The following is an 18,781-nucleotide window of genomic DNA, read 5'->3' as shown; positions in this document are numbered from 1 at the left end:
TTTTTTTCGTATTCAGAGGAGGGGGCTTTTTACTTTACTCTACTTGTTTGTGCATATTTAAATATCAATATAAACATGTATAGAAAATTTCAGTTTGTTCTACTATTTGCAATGCATAGTTTAATTAAATTCTTTTTTCTTCGGGGAGGGGGTATTTCTTTTTGCTGTGTGTATTTTGATTAATTGCTTTGGAAGGGATGGGGGGCGAGCATTAATTTTGTTCTAGTTTCAATGGGAACTTTATCAATTTCTTCAAGCTATTTTCTCTCACTTTTAGGAGTAGAGCTCACTTTTGGAGCTTATCTTAAAGTATGTGTGAGTTCTCGCAGAAGAGAACCTTTAAAATTAAAAAACATATTGTAAGTAGAACAAATTTAAAGTCGCTCTTCTCTGAAGGAAAATCGTTCCCGATCAAACACGCATTAGGATAAGGACAAGTGTAACCTCCCATCCCCCTCCTACTGGAAGAAAAAATAATATCAATGAAAACATGCATCACTATCAAGGTAAGTAAAAATTCTTCTTCCCCAAAGAAAAAAAACTTTACAATTTATAAAAAAAAAAAAAAAAAATCCTGCCCAAAGAAAACATACAATTCGCATTAAGCTTTGAACTAGATTTAAAAAAAATCTGTCCCTCGCCCCCTCATTTCAAATTTCACCCCCAACTCCCTTTTGCAGAAGCATGACATACAGTCAATGCATATTGCATCAAAAACCAACAAATTACGCCCAATTTTTTAGAAATACAGCAATCTTCCGAAAGCGAGGGAGGGCGGCAATGCCTCTCCAGCCCCTCTCAAAATGACGGACCTGTTTCTCTCCCCCCAAAGAAAAAGATCTATTAGATCAGTGTATAAACTCTATAGAAAAAGCACTTGTATGCTACATAAGTCTATATCGTCGAATTTTAACCCGATTCATTTGTAAAACCTATCGATACATGTCAAATGATGTACAGAGGTGACTTATATGTAACTTAACATTACTAAAAAAAATATTTAAAGCATTTAATTAGCAAAAAACCATCAAATAAAATGTCGTTCAAACCCTGTTCCTACGAGGATTCCATTCATCAAGGCAAATTGGAGCAGAAGTATGCAAAAGCGCCCATATGGGGGGGGGGGGGCAAGTAGGGCTCAAGCCCCCCCCCCCTTGAAATTAAAACTTCCTTGCTTTATATACTTTTTTCTTCACAAAAACGTAAAAACATTTCTTCTCCAGCAGTTAATGAGTAAGTCATTAAAAATGTCAAATTTTAATAACTCAAATCTGTACTGAAATCGGTTCTATGGGGAAAACAATCCTGCTAAACCATGGGGAAAATAACTGCACCCCTCTTTGAATTTTGCATATGGGCGCCCTTGGGAGTATGACCTTTGTTCTGTACTCTTAAATATGAAATTAAATTCTTAGCAAAAATAAATCATATGAAATCATGCTATCAACATTGCTTTAACGAATAGAACTTTCCGATAAACCTACAACACCTCTAGGTGCAAAACAGATGCAGCCTTTGATACATCAGAAAAACAATTCACATGTTTTGCTTTTGCTGAGCATAAATAATATGGGTTTTAATTTGGATTAAAAATGAAGAGCAAAATGCTCTTTAGTGTTTTCATTTGTCATACTATGTATTTACAAGCACATAAAACAATACACATCTTTTAAAAAGATTTATTTTGTTGTAATCTTGTACAATAAATTGCCAAAAAACAAACTGAAATTTAGATTTATTGTTTTAAATACGAAATAAATATGTTAGCATCACTAGTAATTTACTTTTAAACATTCTGCTCATTCAGGAATTGATTTAAACGTTATCAAAAAATGGAAGCTCAAGAATAGGTTTCTTTAAATCATAACATAGAAATTACACAGACTACAGTTCATTCATTTATCAGGAATTTTTGCTATTTAAATTATAATATACCATTTTTTAAATCTGTAGTAGCCAGTTATTTTGTTTATAGCATAGAACAGATAAGTTGGAAACATGGAGAATAAAATAAGCTTAAAAATAGATTACTTGATGAGGCAATATTGGACAAATCATCATGGCAAATTATAATCCCTAATAAGGATATGAAATGCACAGTAATGAAAGTTAATCAGAATTCAACAGTTTTGTCCAGCAAGCAACAATACTTTTAACGCTGAGTAACATTTATTATCTAAAACTCTAAATATGTACTTCTGAGAATAGAAACTCAGTTTACATAATAAGTCTATTATATAAAATACAAATACTTGTATATAGCTGCTAAAAAGCCAATCAATCCATCCAGGTATTATAAAATATTTCATAAAATACATTAGTCAAAGCAAATATTGTTAAAATCACTCTGAAAGTTTAACACTCTAAAACAGTTTAATACTGATGGCTCAAACAGAAGCTGCCATGTAACAACTCTTTATGCAAATTTTATTAAAATTGAATGAAAGATTCAACATAAATAAATTTCAAAATAAATAAACTTTAAACAGTAAATAAACAAAACAAAGATAAATAACAAGAAGTTGATGAATTATGATATTTGATCACAATATAGAACATTTTTGGTACTGTATTCACAAATCGACTTTAAAAGCATGTAATTGCTTACATACTATATATATATATATACAGATGGATAATATATATATATATATGTACATGGCTATATAAACACATAACCATGTAAGCAAACTAATATTATTGATGGCACGTTAATTAGAGCATAATATCAATTAATGGTTTTCAGTGCACATCATTACAATAAAATCCTCATTATCTTAAGGCAATAAATAATTCTACATAAAGTAACAAATACATATTTTAAATAACAAATTTAAAATGTCCAAAAGTAAAATCAAGAATAGGTATTAACTTTAACAACTAAAAGTCGATCTGAGTACATATTGCAGAGCTAAAATATACCTACTCAAAATTCTCACAAAACAAAATGCTTTTCCAGCATTTTTTTTATGTCCTGAAGTTCACTTGATAAATCAATGAGTCACGCATTTTGTATGTAGTACAAAATATTGGGTTATTATGCACAAACTGCTCAAAATTACACAAAATCACTAATAACACAATCATGACAAGCAGTGCCAGATTAAACCAGTGTAAGGTCTGTAGCAAATTTTATAAAGTGGCCCTAGTTTTTGTATGAAAATGGATAGTCCTACCATGGGAAGGTAAAGGGCAGTATCTGAATTTTTTCTTTTTGCATTTTTGTCATCTATTATATTAAGCCTTATATTGTACACGCTTGCTTATTTGGCTCCCGCTGAAAATGTAACAAAAAAACGTCGAATTTCAGCATTTCCCTATTCTTAGTTAGGAATCAAAAACACATTTCTTCAAATTGCAGATACTGCCCTTTACCTTCCCACAGCAGAATAGCAGATTTCTTCAGTGAGACAAAGTTTCCCTTATAATATATACATGCCAAACATACATACACATTTGCACGCACATAATTTTAGTGCTTTATGAGGATTATGACCAACCTATTACTCTCAATTTGAGAACGCAATACTAGATGATCTATGATGATATTAGAAGGAGAAGATTCTGGCGTCTTTTCCAATAAGTTTTTTGAAATTATCGTCTTAAAAAATGTGGTTGCAGACTATGCTTGGGTAATGTTAAAGAATGGGATAGGGTTGACAGAGACTCTCTAAGCAATTTTTCAAAATTGAAGACCTAAACGAATTCTAGACAACTTTTTTTGAAATTATAGTATCAAAAGCACAATCTTAGACCATCTTTGATGATGCTAGTCAAAAGGGGTTTGGATCTTCCGTGGAAAATTTTCAAAATTATTAATCTAAAAATGTCCTTGCATTTGATCTTTAGTGATATTAAGAAAAAAGAAATCAAAGTTTCTTCCGTAGAAAATTTTCAAAAATTAACTCATGAAAAAGTGACTATGGGCCATTGTTGGTAACGTTAGGGTAAGGAATGAGCTTCTGGGAATCTAAACAGGCAACCTGGCAATTTTTTGTAATTGAAGTCTTAAAAAAGACATTTTAGATGATCATTAATAGTGTTGGGTACTTTTAGATGGCAGGTTTTTGAAATTACAGTTCTAAATATGCAATTGTAAGCCATCTTAGATAACGTTAGAGGGAGGATTGGCAGGGTCTCATCCATGGAAATGTTCTGAAATTGAAGTTTTGTATAGCAATTTTAGATTACTTTTGATAATGTAAGGCTATTTTTTCCTGGGATTTTTCAGAAATTACTTCAATTTTCAATGTTTAGAGTAATACATGCAGCTTTTAAAATATTTCTACAAGGTCTTTTTCAAAACACTTGTGAAGAAAATATTTTCCCCTTTATTCATCATATTTAATGAACATTGTTTCATTAAACAAAATTAGAGTTGATTTGCTTTAAGTTTGGCTTTTTCCTCAATTTTATTCTTGAGCTTTTTTAATTGGCTCAAGGTTACCTGTTTTCTTTTAAAAAGTACTGAAATATTGATTTTATATGAAGCAAGTTCTTCTTCTGGTCCACAGTAGAGTCAGTTGAGAGGGAAGATTTTTAAAAACATTGAGGAAAGTGTCAAATATCAGCATCAGCTTTCAACCCTTGAACACTAACTGGGGAGTGCATATCACTGTATTAGTGAAAGACGATAAATGCATTTGTAAATAGCATTCAACTACTTAACAACTTGCTTTTCAAACAGTAAGCATTACCTTCAATAGGGAAAGAATGCAGAGGCCAAGTGGGGGAAATATTGTCACTCATTTGTACTTCTTTCATCATCAAACACATTGCAGTTTATACATTAGTGATAGTGTTTAAAAACTGTGAGTGAGTGTGTATGTATGTATGTAGTTCAATGCACAATACTAATATTGTGAAAATGTGATAAGAGCATCTAAAATAGGGTCTTATTTTCACATATTTTGTGTAATTAATAATATGAGGGTCATGGTGACGGAAGTATGTTATTTCATGTCTACAGGGCTCTATGTATTTCAAGAAATGATTTTACAAGGTCGTAAATAAGTTTTCTATTCTCTAACTAGGAAAATATTCGCTTCATAAATAAAGAATCCTATATCATGGAAATTCAATTATACCGGTAGAGGCTGGAACAATGCAACCAGAATAATGAAGAGTTGACAGGTGGGGTGAGTCGAAAAAAAGTTTTGTTCAAATTTTGATGATGGGTAGTAAGGAAAAGGTGTCATTGATGAAGAAGTGCACATAAAAAAATCGAAATTTTTAAGGACAATTTTTCGACCTGACGATAAAGTTCTGTTTTTGCCAGATGTATCTGAAATAATTATCTAGTTTGTCACACATTAGGAATGCGCCGATTAGCAAATTGGCTTATTACCGATTAATGCTCATAATGATTATTTTTAATGCTACTAATTTCTCCATTATATTTTTTCTCTTATAGTTTTGACTTTAGAAACAGTTCATAGTTTATTTCTGAGCTACATGATTTATTTTTCTCCACTTTTGTAATTTTTCCAAAATAATTTCAAAATTTCATCCAGTTTTTTTGAGCCAATTTTCATATTATTGTAGATAAAATTACATTATGTTTATTAGACATGAAAATGTAAAAATATTCGGGGGTAGCCTGTAGTCATCAGGCTAATTTAAGAGCTTCTTTAATTGAAATTTGTTTTCAGTTATTAGTAGTCATTTAACCCAAGACTTTCAATCTTTATAAAAATTATAACATTAATTAAAAGCACTATACTAAGGAGAAAAGTATACACGCATAAAAAGTCGGCAACATTGTGTACATGTTTGAAATTTCACTGAAATTTTGATCTCGGCTTGAACAGTGCCAATATACAATCGGAATTTCATTAACCATATTTTCCAGAAAATATTGCTGGGTTTAATGAAAAGTTAAGGGGAACTATTACTGATTTTTATTGCACTAACTATTAAAATTGGTTGACTTGTGTGAAACTCGTTTCAAGCGGGCGATTTTTAATTTTTTTCAATTTGTTCTCATAGTCTTTGGTCCGACTAAACAATATGGTGGCAAAAACAATCGTTTTTGTAGTAAATTCTTAATCTATCTTTCTTGTGAAGAAAACCTAAACATTGCAAATAAAGGCACAAACTTTCTCTCAACAGTTTCAAGAAATGATCATTCTTAAAATTTTTAAAAGGAAAACAGAAATCACAAAACTTTTACAATAATACTGAGTCTGATTTTCACTTCTGTTGATGACAAAGTGGTCCAAAATTCAACTAGCACTCTTAGGAAATCAATCAAAGGTGTTCATTATTGTTACAAAATATTACTTAATAGCAATTCAAATATTCATAATGAAAATAAAAATGAAAAATGAATTACAAATACCATTACAGTAAGCTCCAGATTATCAGCAGAATTGGGTAGCACAAGTACCCCGGATAATAAAAACTGCGGATAAACTGACTAAAATGAGAGACAAATAAGGTAAAAATTGTCTTTCTTAAAAAACTTAGCTGTATTGTTGCATAATACTTTCTTCAAACAGTGAAAATGTATACAGTAATGTAAAAATGTTTAGTATTTTTTTTCAACAGAACTGAAAATCAATAAATAACATTAAACAAATAAATAAGTTAAAAAAAGCGACCAAGTTCAAATTTACAATTTTTCGACAAAAAAAAAAAAAAAAACCTATTGGTGTTGCTTTCTACTGCAAAAATACATGCTGCTGATTGCTGATTGACTCGCGGATAATCAAATGGGAATAATCAGGAGTTTACTGTATTAAGACATATTGTCGTACAATTACAGAAAAAACTGGCTTATTTTCAGAAAAGCCATCCAACATGTTCCTTTGCATCAAGACAAGGAATCATCACATACATTTAAATAAATATAATTTCAGCCAAAAAGTGGACACATCTACTAGAATGAAGACTATTCCATTTTAGGAACCATGGAAAGAGACTTGATGCTACTTTGATGGATTTGTTACTGTGATCTTTCAAAACGAGCAGTTTTCTGATATCTCATTACCACGTTTATGTTTTTGTGATAAATTTGTAGATATGAGTGGCAGAAGATTCAAACTTGTTTACAGTACAAACCATTTCACAGTGAAAGCTACGATACCGATCCATTGTAAAAAAACAGCTCACTGTGTGGCAAACTGTTCATCAGTATAGGAATTAATAAGAATTTAGAGCATGTAATTTTGAACAAATGCACACAACTTAGAATTTGTTATATTGCTACGACCTCAATAGAAATACAGACCGCCATCAAGTACCTAAAGCTTATTAGTCTTTTTTAAATTAATCTTTTACAATGTAATTTTAAGGATAAATACAAACAAAATATTGCAATTTTGCATATGTCTGATTGATATAAGACGTAAATCTTATGAGTAAACAATTAAAATGTTAAGCTAACTTTGGTAAGAGAAAAACAACACCACATTAAAGAAAATTACAAATGAGAAAATCTAGATAAGGAGCAACCAATTGTTTTGAACACAATCCAAGACTTCTGCGAAAACTCAGCAATGGCATAAAAAGTAATATAATAAATTATTTGTGACATGTGATTAAAATGCCAAAAACTTTGACAAATAAAAATCAGCAAAAGAAAGCCACAGAAAAGGAGGAAGGGGGGGGGGGGAGAGATTAGAAACAACAATTCAAATAAATATAATATCACAAGGTAAAATCTGAAAATGTATAACAAATAAATGCAACAACAATTTAAATAAAACTTAACACATAAATGCTCTGAGAACAGGTATTTAAACAACTAGGTCAACGGCACTAGTAACTGACAAGGATCCAGTAACAGACAGTTATAAGTTTGGATTTAAATAATAAGAATTTTAGGCGGATAAAACTGATGCTGCTGTGGCCCATGAATACAGTGTAACTATCTAGTGTTACCAGAGTGAATTTTATGAGCCAGTTGGTATTTACAAGGCTGTGGTGGAAGGTTATGAACAGCCACCACGAGGAGTCTGTTACTGGGGCTCGGACCTATTTTCGGAATAAAGCAAATAAAAATTAAATTAACTAACTCAGAGGATCCAGAAGCAGCCAAATGTAAGATAAGATGTAGTTGCATCAGAGAAAAATAGTTTAAAAAGTCTAAATACATTAAAAGGCTCAGAAAATTGAGTTAACTTGAGAGGGATGTCTTAAGCATGTCTGTTACTGGTGTTGTTATCCTAAGAGCATTTGTAAAAGAAGCAGTTGAAAACTTTGTACAATGAAATGAGTAAAAATATGACAAGCTGTATACATGTACTAATAAAAGCAATTAAAAGAGTTAAAAAAACTCTGCAAACAGCTGTTTCGGGATTAGGAACTCAAACCCCTTCAGTGCATAAAAGAATGAAGGAACACAAAGTTCGACAACGGACAATTGAACAAGAAAAAATAAGATATGGCTGAGCAAATAGACTGAAAGTGGCCGGAAATGGAAACGTCAGGTTAGCAGAAAACAGCAAGGACATCTGTACCAAGAAACAATGTCATACACTGAAAAAATTTCAATAAAGGAAAGGACGGAGATTCTTCTCGGTCCTACTGTTTAAACAATGACACTGCTTCTTACTAACTTGCTAAATTTTTGGTATCTGTTTTTTCACCTCTTCTTGCCAGCAATTCTTTTACTGTCAGAAACTCTTTAGAGTTTGTTGACAAACTTCGTATATAGACCTACATATTCAATTTACTGTGGAAGTGAAATCTTGCAATCATCTCTCTTTCTTGAAGGTTTCTATTACTTGTCTTGACAATATTTTTATTACTACTGTTTTCTGCAAACCCTTTGTAGTCACTCTTCCTCTATTTGGTCATCCCCGACAATAAAAATTAGCCTCATTTAAAACTTTTTATTTTTTAGGCGTTAGCTATTTGTTCTAATTCTGTTTTACTTTACTCAGAATTGAATTTTTAAAAAAATCATAGCGTTGGATTGGGGTTTTCAATTGATATGATAGATACTATTTACAGGAAACTAATTCAACTACAGTAGAAGACCATTATAACGCACACTTTGGGACCAGAGCTTTTGCGTTATATAGATCATTTTACCAATTTTGAAACTAATATTCAGACTATATCTATATATTTGCACTTCAGAATAAGTTAAAACTGCAGTGTGTATTAAAGCACTAAAATATTACACTTAGTTTTTCACAAATAAATATGTTTCACAATCAAAAGGAAGTGAATTGTCCTGCACTTCTGCTAGCTTTATGGTTTGCATAACAGCTGCATTTTCAAGAGCCATCTGGGTTTTTCTACTCACTATGAGTACTAATTTTCATTTAAAAGCTTTGAATAAAGATAGAAAGATGAAAAACTGTTTCAAAATTTAATTTTGCCAAACAATTTTTATCTTTGTAACGAAAAACAGAGGGATTTTTTAAGCTTCAAAATCTATTGTTTAATTCTGAAAAGTTGTGCAGTTTACAGAGAATTGCTTTATATAGGTCGGCGTTATAAAGGTACTGTAATAATAATAATGGAACACATACTCCTGAAGTCATTTTACCCTTTTTTTCCAAGAATTTGTCATCAAATCGCTAAAATCCTGAAAAGGTTCAATTTTTCTGTTATTTTACCCCAATTAAAAAATTGAGTTTTTCACAACTTAAACACTCTGTTCAGAGATCTGATAGATGGGGGATTTAAAGTATTTTTGGTCAGTGTGGATTGGCATTAGGGATGGGTCGTTTATGAACGAACTGGTCAAAAAGAATGAATCCTTAAAATGAATGAATCCGTTCAATCGCTTAAAAAATGAACGACCGTTCTTTTGAACGGTGAGCAGTTTGGAACATTGTATTGATGCACTTGTGATAAAATCGCATTAAAAAAAAAATTACATTCATCTTCAAATTTTTAACTCTAACATTCAATATCCAGAGATTTTTAATAAGAATTATTGCTGTCTATTTTTTTTCTCCATTTAAAAAAGTGTTGCATTTTTTTTTGTTTGCATATGTACTGTGGAATAACTTGAAGCTCTCTAATATTTAAGGAGAGTCTTAATTCAGTACTCTGGCTGAGCTACTGACACATTTGTTGATACTTTTTTCGTTTCACAAGATCTATTGGTAATACTCTAAGTGTAAATGCAGTGCTGTAGCTGGAAAAATTTAATAACTTGACATTTAATTTTTGACATGCTGAAATGGAACCTCCAATTTTTGGAATGGAAAATATATCTCATATTTACCAATCGGCAACTGAGAAATAGCTTACAAAATAAACTATAATTGCTTTATGCATCTAAACCTGAATTAAGTTTTTTTGAATCATATTCATATGCATATTCTCTTTCTTTTTGATCATTTTAGCTATTTTTCCTTCAAAGAATATTACTGATCTAATGAAACATTTCGTGCATAGAGATCACTATCGAAAAAAAGTAAATTACAAAGTTGTTCGTAATAAAAAGAACTACAACTTTTGTATTTTCACTTTTTTTAAAAAACCTCAAAACTCATGCAAAAAATTAAAATAAAAAAACAACAACAACTTTTTGGTTTTTTGTTCTTATTTCCCATAAAAAACTATTTTTTTTCATGAAACTTAGTGAAAAATTACATTTTTATGTCTCAAACACACTGCAATTTTATTGATTTAAAATATTTATTTTTTCTTCTATTTTTGATTAAGTAAAAAAAAGCATTGTAATTATCAAACTAAAAATCTCACGTCAAAATATCTGATTTAAAACAAAAAAATCAGAGCGTGTTTTTTCGTTGGAATCTCTACTTTCTGATGGTATAAAAAAATATACACAATAGTATGGGAAAATTTCTCAAAAAATGAAAAAAAAACACGAAAAAGTTCGAATTTGAAAAAAAAAAAAACAACATTACGTAAAATTTTAAGCTATTTATTAAAATTTACACTTTAATTAATCAAATAATGTAAGTTTCCATGTTAAACTGCTAAATTATAAAATTGAAAATCCATAGAACATAGAAATTGCAAAAAACACGCAAAAATAGTTAACAAAAATCAACATACAAGCAGTATGATAATGTCCTATTACTGCAACTAAATCAGGTACATTTCTCAAACGAACTATGATGTTTTTATCAAAATCATTCTGTGTGTTTTGTTTTTGAATATGCTGTAATTTGATTTGTTATTTCTAGTATTGTTATTTTGAATCAATTGTAATTTTTCTTTTGAAATATTGAAAAAAAATCATTGCAAAAAAAAAAATAAAACAAAACTCATGAGATTGGAAATTAAATGTGAGAGCGTCTTTATTTATCCTTTGATTTTCTCTGTCCTGAAGTACGAAACGTAGTTACTGCAGTCTCATCATCATATTGACTTTGACAAGTTCAATGAGTTAAAGCTGATGTTAAATTCTTAATTTTTTTGTGCTTATTGTCTACACTTCTCTTCATGGTGACGTCAGAGCATTAGTCGATCAGTGATATTCGCTTTTCTATATGAGAGGATGACTTTTTACTTGAATGGTCTACAGAACATTGTAGCCTCCAGAAAATATTTCGTACAAAAGAGGCAAATGGTCTAGAAAGGTCTGGGCCTTACTACCTGCTGATTATTTCGTAGCAGCTGCTAAGATCATTCGAGCAATGAACAACATCATTTATAAACATACACGTGCAGGTTAGTTACTCGAAGTAAGTCGTGATGAATTTACTTATTTAAAATAAACTTTTGGAATCCCTGTAGTAAGGTAAATACTATGTGTATTTTAATTTGAATCAATCCGCTATAAAATAAAAGTATTATTTTCTTTCATAAATATGCTTAACATAACATAACCTAAAGAAAAATTGAATGGTACAGAAAAATGGTCGTTTTTTAATCAAAAATTTCTTTTATACTTTTCTTTTTAATATACCCGAACACTGAATATGTGAAGCTATTCAAAATAACAATACAAGAGATAACACAAAACAAATTACAGCATATTCAAAAACAAAACACACAGAATGATTTCGATAAAAAATTAGTTTGTTTGAGAAATGTGTCTGATTTACTCGTAGTTGCAGTAAAAGCGCATTATCATACTGCTTGTATGTCAACTTTTGTTAACTAATTTTGCAATCTTTATGTTTCATGGATTTTCAATTTTTTAATTTAGCAATTTAACATGGAAACTTACATTTTTTGAGTAATTAAAGCATAAATTTTAATAACTTAAAATTTTACTCAAGGATGATTTTTTTTTCAAATTCAATCTTTTCTGTGTTTTTTCATTTTTTGCGAAATTTTCCTATACTGTTGTGTATATTTTTTTATACCATCAGAAAATAGAGACTTGGACGAAAAAACACGCTCCGAGTTTTTAAAAAAATCAGATATTTTGACGTGAGATTTTTCAATTGAAAACTACAATGCTTTTTTTTTTTTATTAAATCAAAAATAGAAGAAAAAATAAATATTTTAAATTAAAAAAATTGCAGTGTATTTGAGACATAAAAAGGTGACTTTTCACAAAGTTTCATGAAAGAAAGTTTTTTTTTTTTTAGATAAAAATAGAAAACCAAAAAGTTGGTTTTTTAATTTTTCGCATAAATTTTGAGGTTATCTGAAAAAAGGGCAAATACAAAAGTTGTAGTTCTTATTACCAACAACTTTGTCATTTACTGTTTTTCGATAGGACTTGTAGTTTTGCCGGAAATCGTAATAAACCATTTCCCCCCTTAAACCCTCCCTCTTTCCCCATTGCCGAACTCAGACTGCTCGTAAATTATTTTTCCTATTAATAATTTTATTATATTTTCTTACTTTTCCAATCTGTTTCATCCTGTTCTAATTTTTTTGGTCTCAAACATTATTGGCACTGGCCTATAAGACTTTTTTAAATGAATGAAGTCGTTCAAATGAACGAGTTGAATGAACGGATCAAACGAATGAACGATCCTCTAATGAATGGATCATTAAAAAGAACCTCATTGCCCACCTCTAATTGGCATACATGGGACAGACTAGACATGCTCTAAAATTCCATATAAAAGAACATGAACATTATGTCAAAAAACAAGATTTTAAAAGATCCTCCATCGCCCAACATTGTTGATCCTGCAACCATTACTTTGATTTTTTCCTCTGCTAAAGTTATCCATGGTACTTCTTCCACTTCGGATTTAGATTTTTGGGAATCTTACTGAATCTCTAAAAATTCCACTTTATTAGTGAATGATTTGTCGAGCATGCACTCTTTCCCTACTGTTTGGAAATCTTTCCATTAATAAAATTTTTTCAGTGTATGGCGTTTTTCTTAGGTACAAATATCCTTGCTGTTTTCTACTGACGTAACGTTTCTGGTTCCGGCCACTTTCAGTCTATATATTCATCCATGTCTTATTTTTTCTTGTTCACTTGCCCGTTGTCGAACTTTGGGATCCTTCGTTCTTTTATCCACTGAAGAAGGGGTTTGGCCCTAAAACAACTGTTTGCAGAGCTTTTTAACTCTTTTTAAATCTTTTTATTTGTACATGTATACACCTTGTCATATTTTTACTCAACTACGAGTATTCTTAAACTTATGAAGTGTCATGAAATAATAAAAATGATTGCTTCATAAAACAAGTTGGAGTTGGAACTACATTGCACATCCCATTATAGTGAATTTTTTTTACAGAATTTCATTTCAATAAACAAAATTTGAAATTAAATATGTTATACTATGAAAACAAAAGATCAAATGGCATCACAGTAAGTTTTCATAGACAAACTAAATTTGTTCTTTCATATGTGTAAACATTAGGTAAAAAAACGCAATCCACAAACAGCTAAGAACTTTTCAATAAACAACTCAGAGTCTAAGACGGCAATATGGGCTGCTCTGCCAATTAGAGAATTGGCACTACTGGGCAGAGCATGATGGACATCATATCTAAGCAGGGCAATATCTGGATTTTGTATGATTGGCTGAATAAGGTTGGTAACCATTTCCCGATAAACCATACCTAAAATAAAAATAACCAAAATTGATGAAAAATTTTCAATCAAGAGTTAAAAAAATTACATTTTTAATCTTTAGTGCATATTTATGTTTTTTGTTCATACTTTTGACATGTTGTAGCATATAAAATAAAAAAATATCGCAAGGATACTACACTGGTTATAATAAATTACGGAAAAATCACAAAAATGATTACTCAAAATTTACACGGGCAATTCCATGTCTCAGATGAATCACCTTCTCTACCTCACCATTTCCGATTTTAACGAAATTTGGTGGGAGGGACACATATGACAAGATAACTAATCCTGCCAATTTTTAGAATTCCAATTAAAAATTTTACGAAATACAAGGCTGTTAAAAAACTGAAAAAATACGAAAAGTTGTGACACATAAATGACTAACTTCTCTCCTAGTTATAGTAGAATAAAAACTCAAAAACCATTATAAAGCTAAGGAATAGAGCTTTCTATTGATATAAAACATTACTTTCTTGCGACTGGTTTAAGTTTCAAGGTCATTCGTCATGACTTTTGACCTTGCATATCTCAAAACATGCTCCCTTAAAATTTCTTTGAAAAATATATTTTATAGCTCTGACACTATTATTCCACTACACAAAAACTTAGACTGGGATCGTAATGTCAAGGTACTGAAAAAAAAAAAAAAAAATCAGGAATGTTCACATGTTTTACATAGTGGAATGTTCACATGCTTTACATTGTGGACATTGTGAAGTTATGATTGTCTGCATAAGGTTGGTAACCATCTCCCGATAAACCATACATAAAATAAAAATAAGCAAAATTGATGAAAAATTTCCAATCAAGAGTTAAAAAAATAAAATTTTAATCTTTGGTGCATATTTATGTTTTGTGTTCATACTTCTGACATGTTGTATGAGCAGCATCATAGGTCTGTCCAGGATTTTTCACAGGGTCCGTTTTTTATGAAAAATCAAATAATTTTGTGAAAAATCAACTTATTTTGTGAAAATCAAATAATTCTGAAATTTTTTTTTTTTAATTTTTATTTTTTTGTAAAAACAAAATTTTAGAATTTTGAGATGGTGCAAACGACATACATTAGGTCCATCACCTTCTTGACTTCTTCACCATTTCCGATTTTAATGAAATTTCGTGTGAAGGACACATATGACAAGATAAGTAATCCTGCCAATTTTCAGAACTCTATTTTGAAAACTTTACAAAATACAAGGCTGTTAAAAACTTAAAAAGTGAGAAAAAAACGAAAAGTTGTGACATGCAAATGACTGTAACTTCTATCCTAATTATAGTAGAACCTCGATAAACCGAGCTTCAATTAACCGGGGTTTCTGTTAACCGAACCGATAATAAAGTCTATTTTTTGTAGATAAGTAAGCCCTGACAAAGATAAGATGTTTCATTTCTCTGTTCTTCAGGTGTTTTATGCGTTTTTTTAAAAACAAGAATGTACAAATAACATAATGATGAATTTTTAATTTAAAAAAAATATTTTTCGGATATATTTTTTTTTTGTTTTAACCTTGATATTGTAAAAATATTCAATTGAATTTATAAAACTTATTACAAGTTACTTTCACTTTAAGTTTTTTTAATTGCAAAACATTCTTTTTTATACGTTCTTTTTAATCCTTTAAGAATATTCTACTGTGTTTTTTAATGATACTTTTTGAAATTTGCGATCCTGACAAGTTTTTGTATGAAGTTTCTATTAACCGAGATTTCGACATCCGAGGCAGTAGTGGTCCCAGTTAGCTTGGATAATCGAGGTCCTACTGTATAGTAGAACAAAAAATTAAAAAGCATGTCAATTTTTCCAATTTTTCTGAACTCAGCAAAACAAATTTATGATAATTCCTTTACATTTAAAAAGACTAGTTATAGTTGTAAAGTTTTTTATTTTTTTGACATAAAAATTAATATTGACTCCAAATGTGAAACCATAACTTACTATAAAAGATGCCAATTTCAATTCAAAGTTAACTGACTTCAAAAATTAACTTCTTGCCTCAGTAAAAAAGTTATTATTGGCATGATTGTTTTGCAAGCTTTTAGAATAAAAAAAAATGTAACACAATCACAGCATTGAACCAAGAAATGAATCAACTTAAAAATAAACTACTTGAAAACAATTTCCCAAATATGGAGTCGGCATGTTTTCGAATGTCTCCGAATCTATTATCCCGAAATCAGTCCGAATCCACAGCCATGCAATTTAGTGCCACTAATGGCATCTTTTCTGCACTACTCATGATTGAAAGTAAAAACATAATTTGTTTTACTAATTTTGTTGAAGACATCAAAAAACAGCATTTTGTCCAAACTTCAACGCATTGTGGTAGATCAAGAAGTTGTTCAAAAAAATTCAAATTTTTTATGTGCCCTTTGCTCCACCAATGGCACCTTTTCAGAACTACCCATCATCAAAATTAGAAAAAAGTGTTTTCGGCTCACCCTACTATGCCTGTGCGTCACAGATTATGGACCTAACCATTCTTGTGCAGGAAGGCTTGTGTGACTCGTGCATATATAAAAAATTTAAATTATTATTCATATAAATGAGAAGTAAAAGTATTAAATCCATGCAATTGTTTACGAGGAAAAAAAAACCTTGCCTTGTAAGGACGTATCTTTGAGGGCAGGTTTACATAGTTCAATTCGAGCAGAATGAAGGGGTACATAGCGATCTTGAGAAGATCCAAATAATAAGATATTTTGAAAGTGCTCCAAGCCTAAAAAACAAAGACGACAATTCCTTTTTAGCAAAAGAATTCACAAACAACACATTTTAATTTTAATAAGTTCAAAAATGCTTACCAGGTTTTTGGCTTAATTTATACAGAAATGTTTGCCTTAAATTTGATGAATCCTTCATTGCTAATTGGAGCAGAGAGCCAGATTTTTTCCACTTTTGCATGAACCACATACCTAATAATCAAACGTTTGATTTTTACAAATAGTTTTAGATAAAATTGTTGTAAGTAAAGGATTAAATTCCTTACCCATATTAACTAATCCACTACTATTGTACAATGTTCCCAGATGAGGACCAGAGAGTGAAAGAAATGTATGAAGTCGACTTAAGTATGGCTTCATTTCTGATCTTGTAAGAGCTGATCGTATGATTATATTTCCTAGTGAATGGCCAATGAAGCTTTAAAAAAAAAAATGATTTAAGCAACACTAAGCACATTATATATATATATATATATATATTTATAAAAGCAACAACAAATCTAGTTTCCAAATTCTTTCAGTAAAAGTTGCTAAACAGTTATTTTTTCAATAATGCAATCAGTGGCGCACCTAGCATGGATAACACCCGTGGTGGTGATCTGTGGTGTCCCGCCCCCTCTTACAAATGCACATTTGTTAGTACAAAAGCAGAATCAAGAGCAAAAATTAAAAATCTTCTAAAAAGCTTTGATTGTTAAAACCAAATACAAGTATTTTGTTTGATAACAAAAAGAAACTGGCAGCATAAAAATTTCAAGTCAGTGAGGTTGAAGGCTTCCTCTCCTAATCAGCCAACAATGAAATCATTACTAATCGCCTGAAAAGTTTAAGATTGCATTTGACTTTTACTTAAAAACTATTATAATTCTAGTTCTATATGACTTGAAAGTCATACCACCAGACACAGAAAAATTTGTTCTTTCGATTGGTAACAATATTTTAATTTTAGCACGAATTGTTCACTAACAAAATTGGGGGGGAAAAAAAAAGCAAATTTCAATAGGACTTTAATTAAAGTCTTCAAATATGAGATTAGCTAAGAACACTCTTGATCTAGTCACCTTTTGAACAAAAAAAAAGATTGTTAAAATAGGTTCATCCCTGTAAGAGCTACGAAACTTTTTCAAAATTAAAGTTGTAAAATGCAATTTCAAATAGTTTGGAATGGCAGAGGGGGGGGAAATCTCTCCCCCTAAAAATTTTTTTACACTGAAGTCTCAAAAGCGCCTTTTAGATCACCTTTGGTAATGTTAGGAGCAGAAATGAAGCTCAAGAACTCTCTCCTGCAACTTTTCAAAATTTAAATTCCAAAAACAATTAATGATCTTTGACAATGTTAAGGCGGAGGGATGTTCTAATCTGAAAATTTCAAAATTGAGGTCCTAAAATTGGTGATGTTGTGGAAAGTGATGGGGTTCGAGACTATCCCCATGACTATTTTTGAAAATAAAGTCCTAAATCCACAATTGTAAAATTTCTCCGTAGCTGGACACTGAAACCTATCCAACTGACCATCTCTAACGCCACCAAAATGAGCTAAAACTGTGCTTTTAAGACTGTCTTCAACATGGAAATTTCCGGAAGATGTCACTCAACCCCCCCCTTCCCGTCCGTCCGTCATATGATTCAAAGACAGCCTAAAACTTTTAAGGTCTTGTTACTTTTGGTATTTATCTTTTGTTCAAAGCAACAGACTGCAAAGGAATTTCTAAGTGTTACCTTTGTCTTAAATTTTATAAATTTGCATATTCTTTTAAAAAGAAATTATTTTACTGTGAAAAGTTATGTCGAAAGATGGGTAAGGGCAGCAGCATTGAATCTTTACTTCACTTTGAAAAATAGAAGATGTGACACTGGGGCCGCCAGCGTGCCGCCATCGTGTTGTGCCTTGGCTTTCCCCCTTCCTAACATGAATCCTGACTACCTCCCTGCTACTGAACGTTTATTCTAAAAAAATTATGGGTGAATGTGGCAGGTTGAGGAGGGGTGGTGGTGCTAACTAAACCATATGAACTAAAGTATTGTTAGCCTGCCTCATCTAAAAAACTTACAATGTGGCCCAAGAGTAAAAAAGGTTGAAAATCCCCGCTCTAAACTATGTCTCGACATTCTTCATATTTACTCA

At 30.8% G+C, this 18,781-nt stretch overlaps 1 protein-coding gene across 1 annotated transcript in view; it reads right to left on the bottom strand.

The window, feature by feature from the left end:
• Nucleotides 1-13,713: 13,713 nt before the first annotated feature.
• LOC129231735 (protein FAM135A-like) overlaps nt 13,714-18,781 on the bottom strand; it is a 128,703-nt gene continuing 123,635 nt past the window's right edge. The window contains exons 18-21 of the mRNA XM_054866097.1: nt 16,923-17,074; nt 16,738-16,848; nt 16,536-16,652; nt 13,714-13,919 (exon numbers count right to left, since the gene is read on the bottom strand). Of these exons, the coding sequence (XP_054722072.1) occupies nt 13,714-13,919; nt 16,536-16,652; nt 16,738-16,848; nt 16,923-17,074 (586 nt within the window). The remainder of the gene's footprint in view (nt 13,920-16,535; nt 16,653-16,737; nt 16,849-16,922; nt 17,075-18,781) is intronic.

The sequence above is a fragment of the Uloborus diversus genome, chromosome 10 (assembly GCF_026930045.1).
Source record: "Uloborus diversus isolate 005 chromosome 10, Udiv.v.3.1, whole genome shotgun sequence".
Taxonomy (NCBI): domain Eukaryota; kingdom Metazoa; phylum Arthropoda; class Arachnida; order Araneae; family Uloboridae; genus Uloborus; species Uloborus diversus.
Note: the sequence above shows the minus strand (reverse complement) of the source record. Positions and strands in the feature narration are given on the sequence as shown.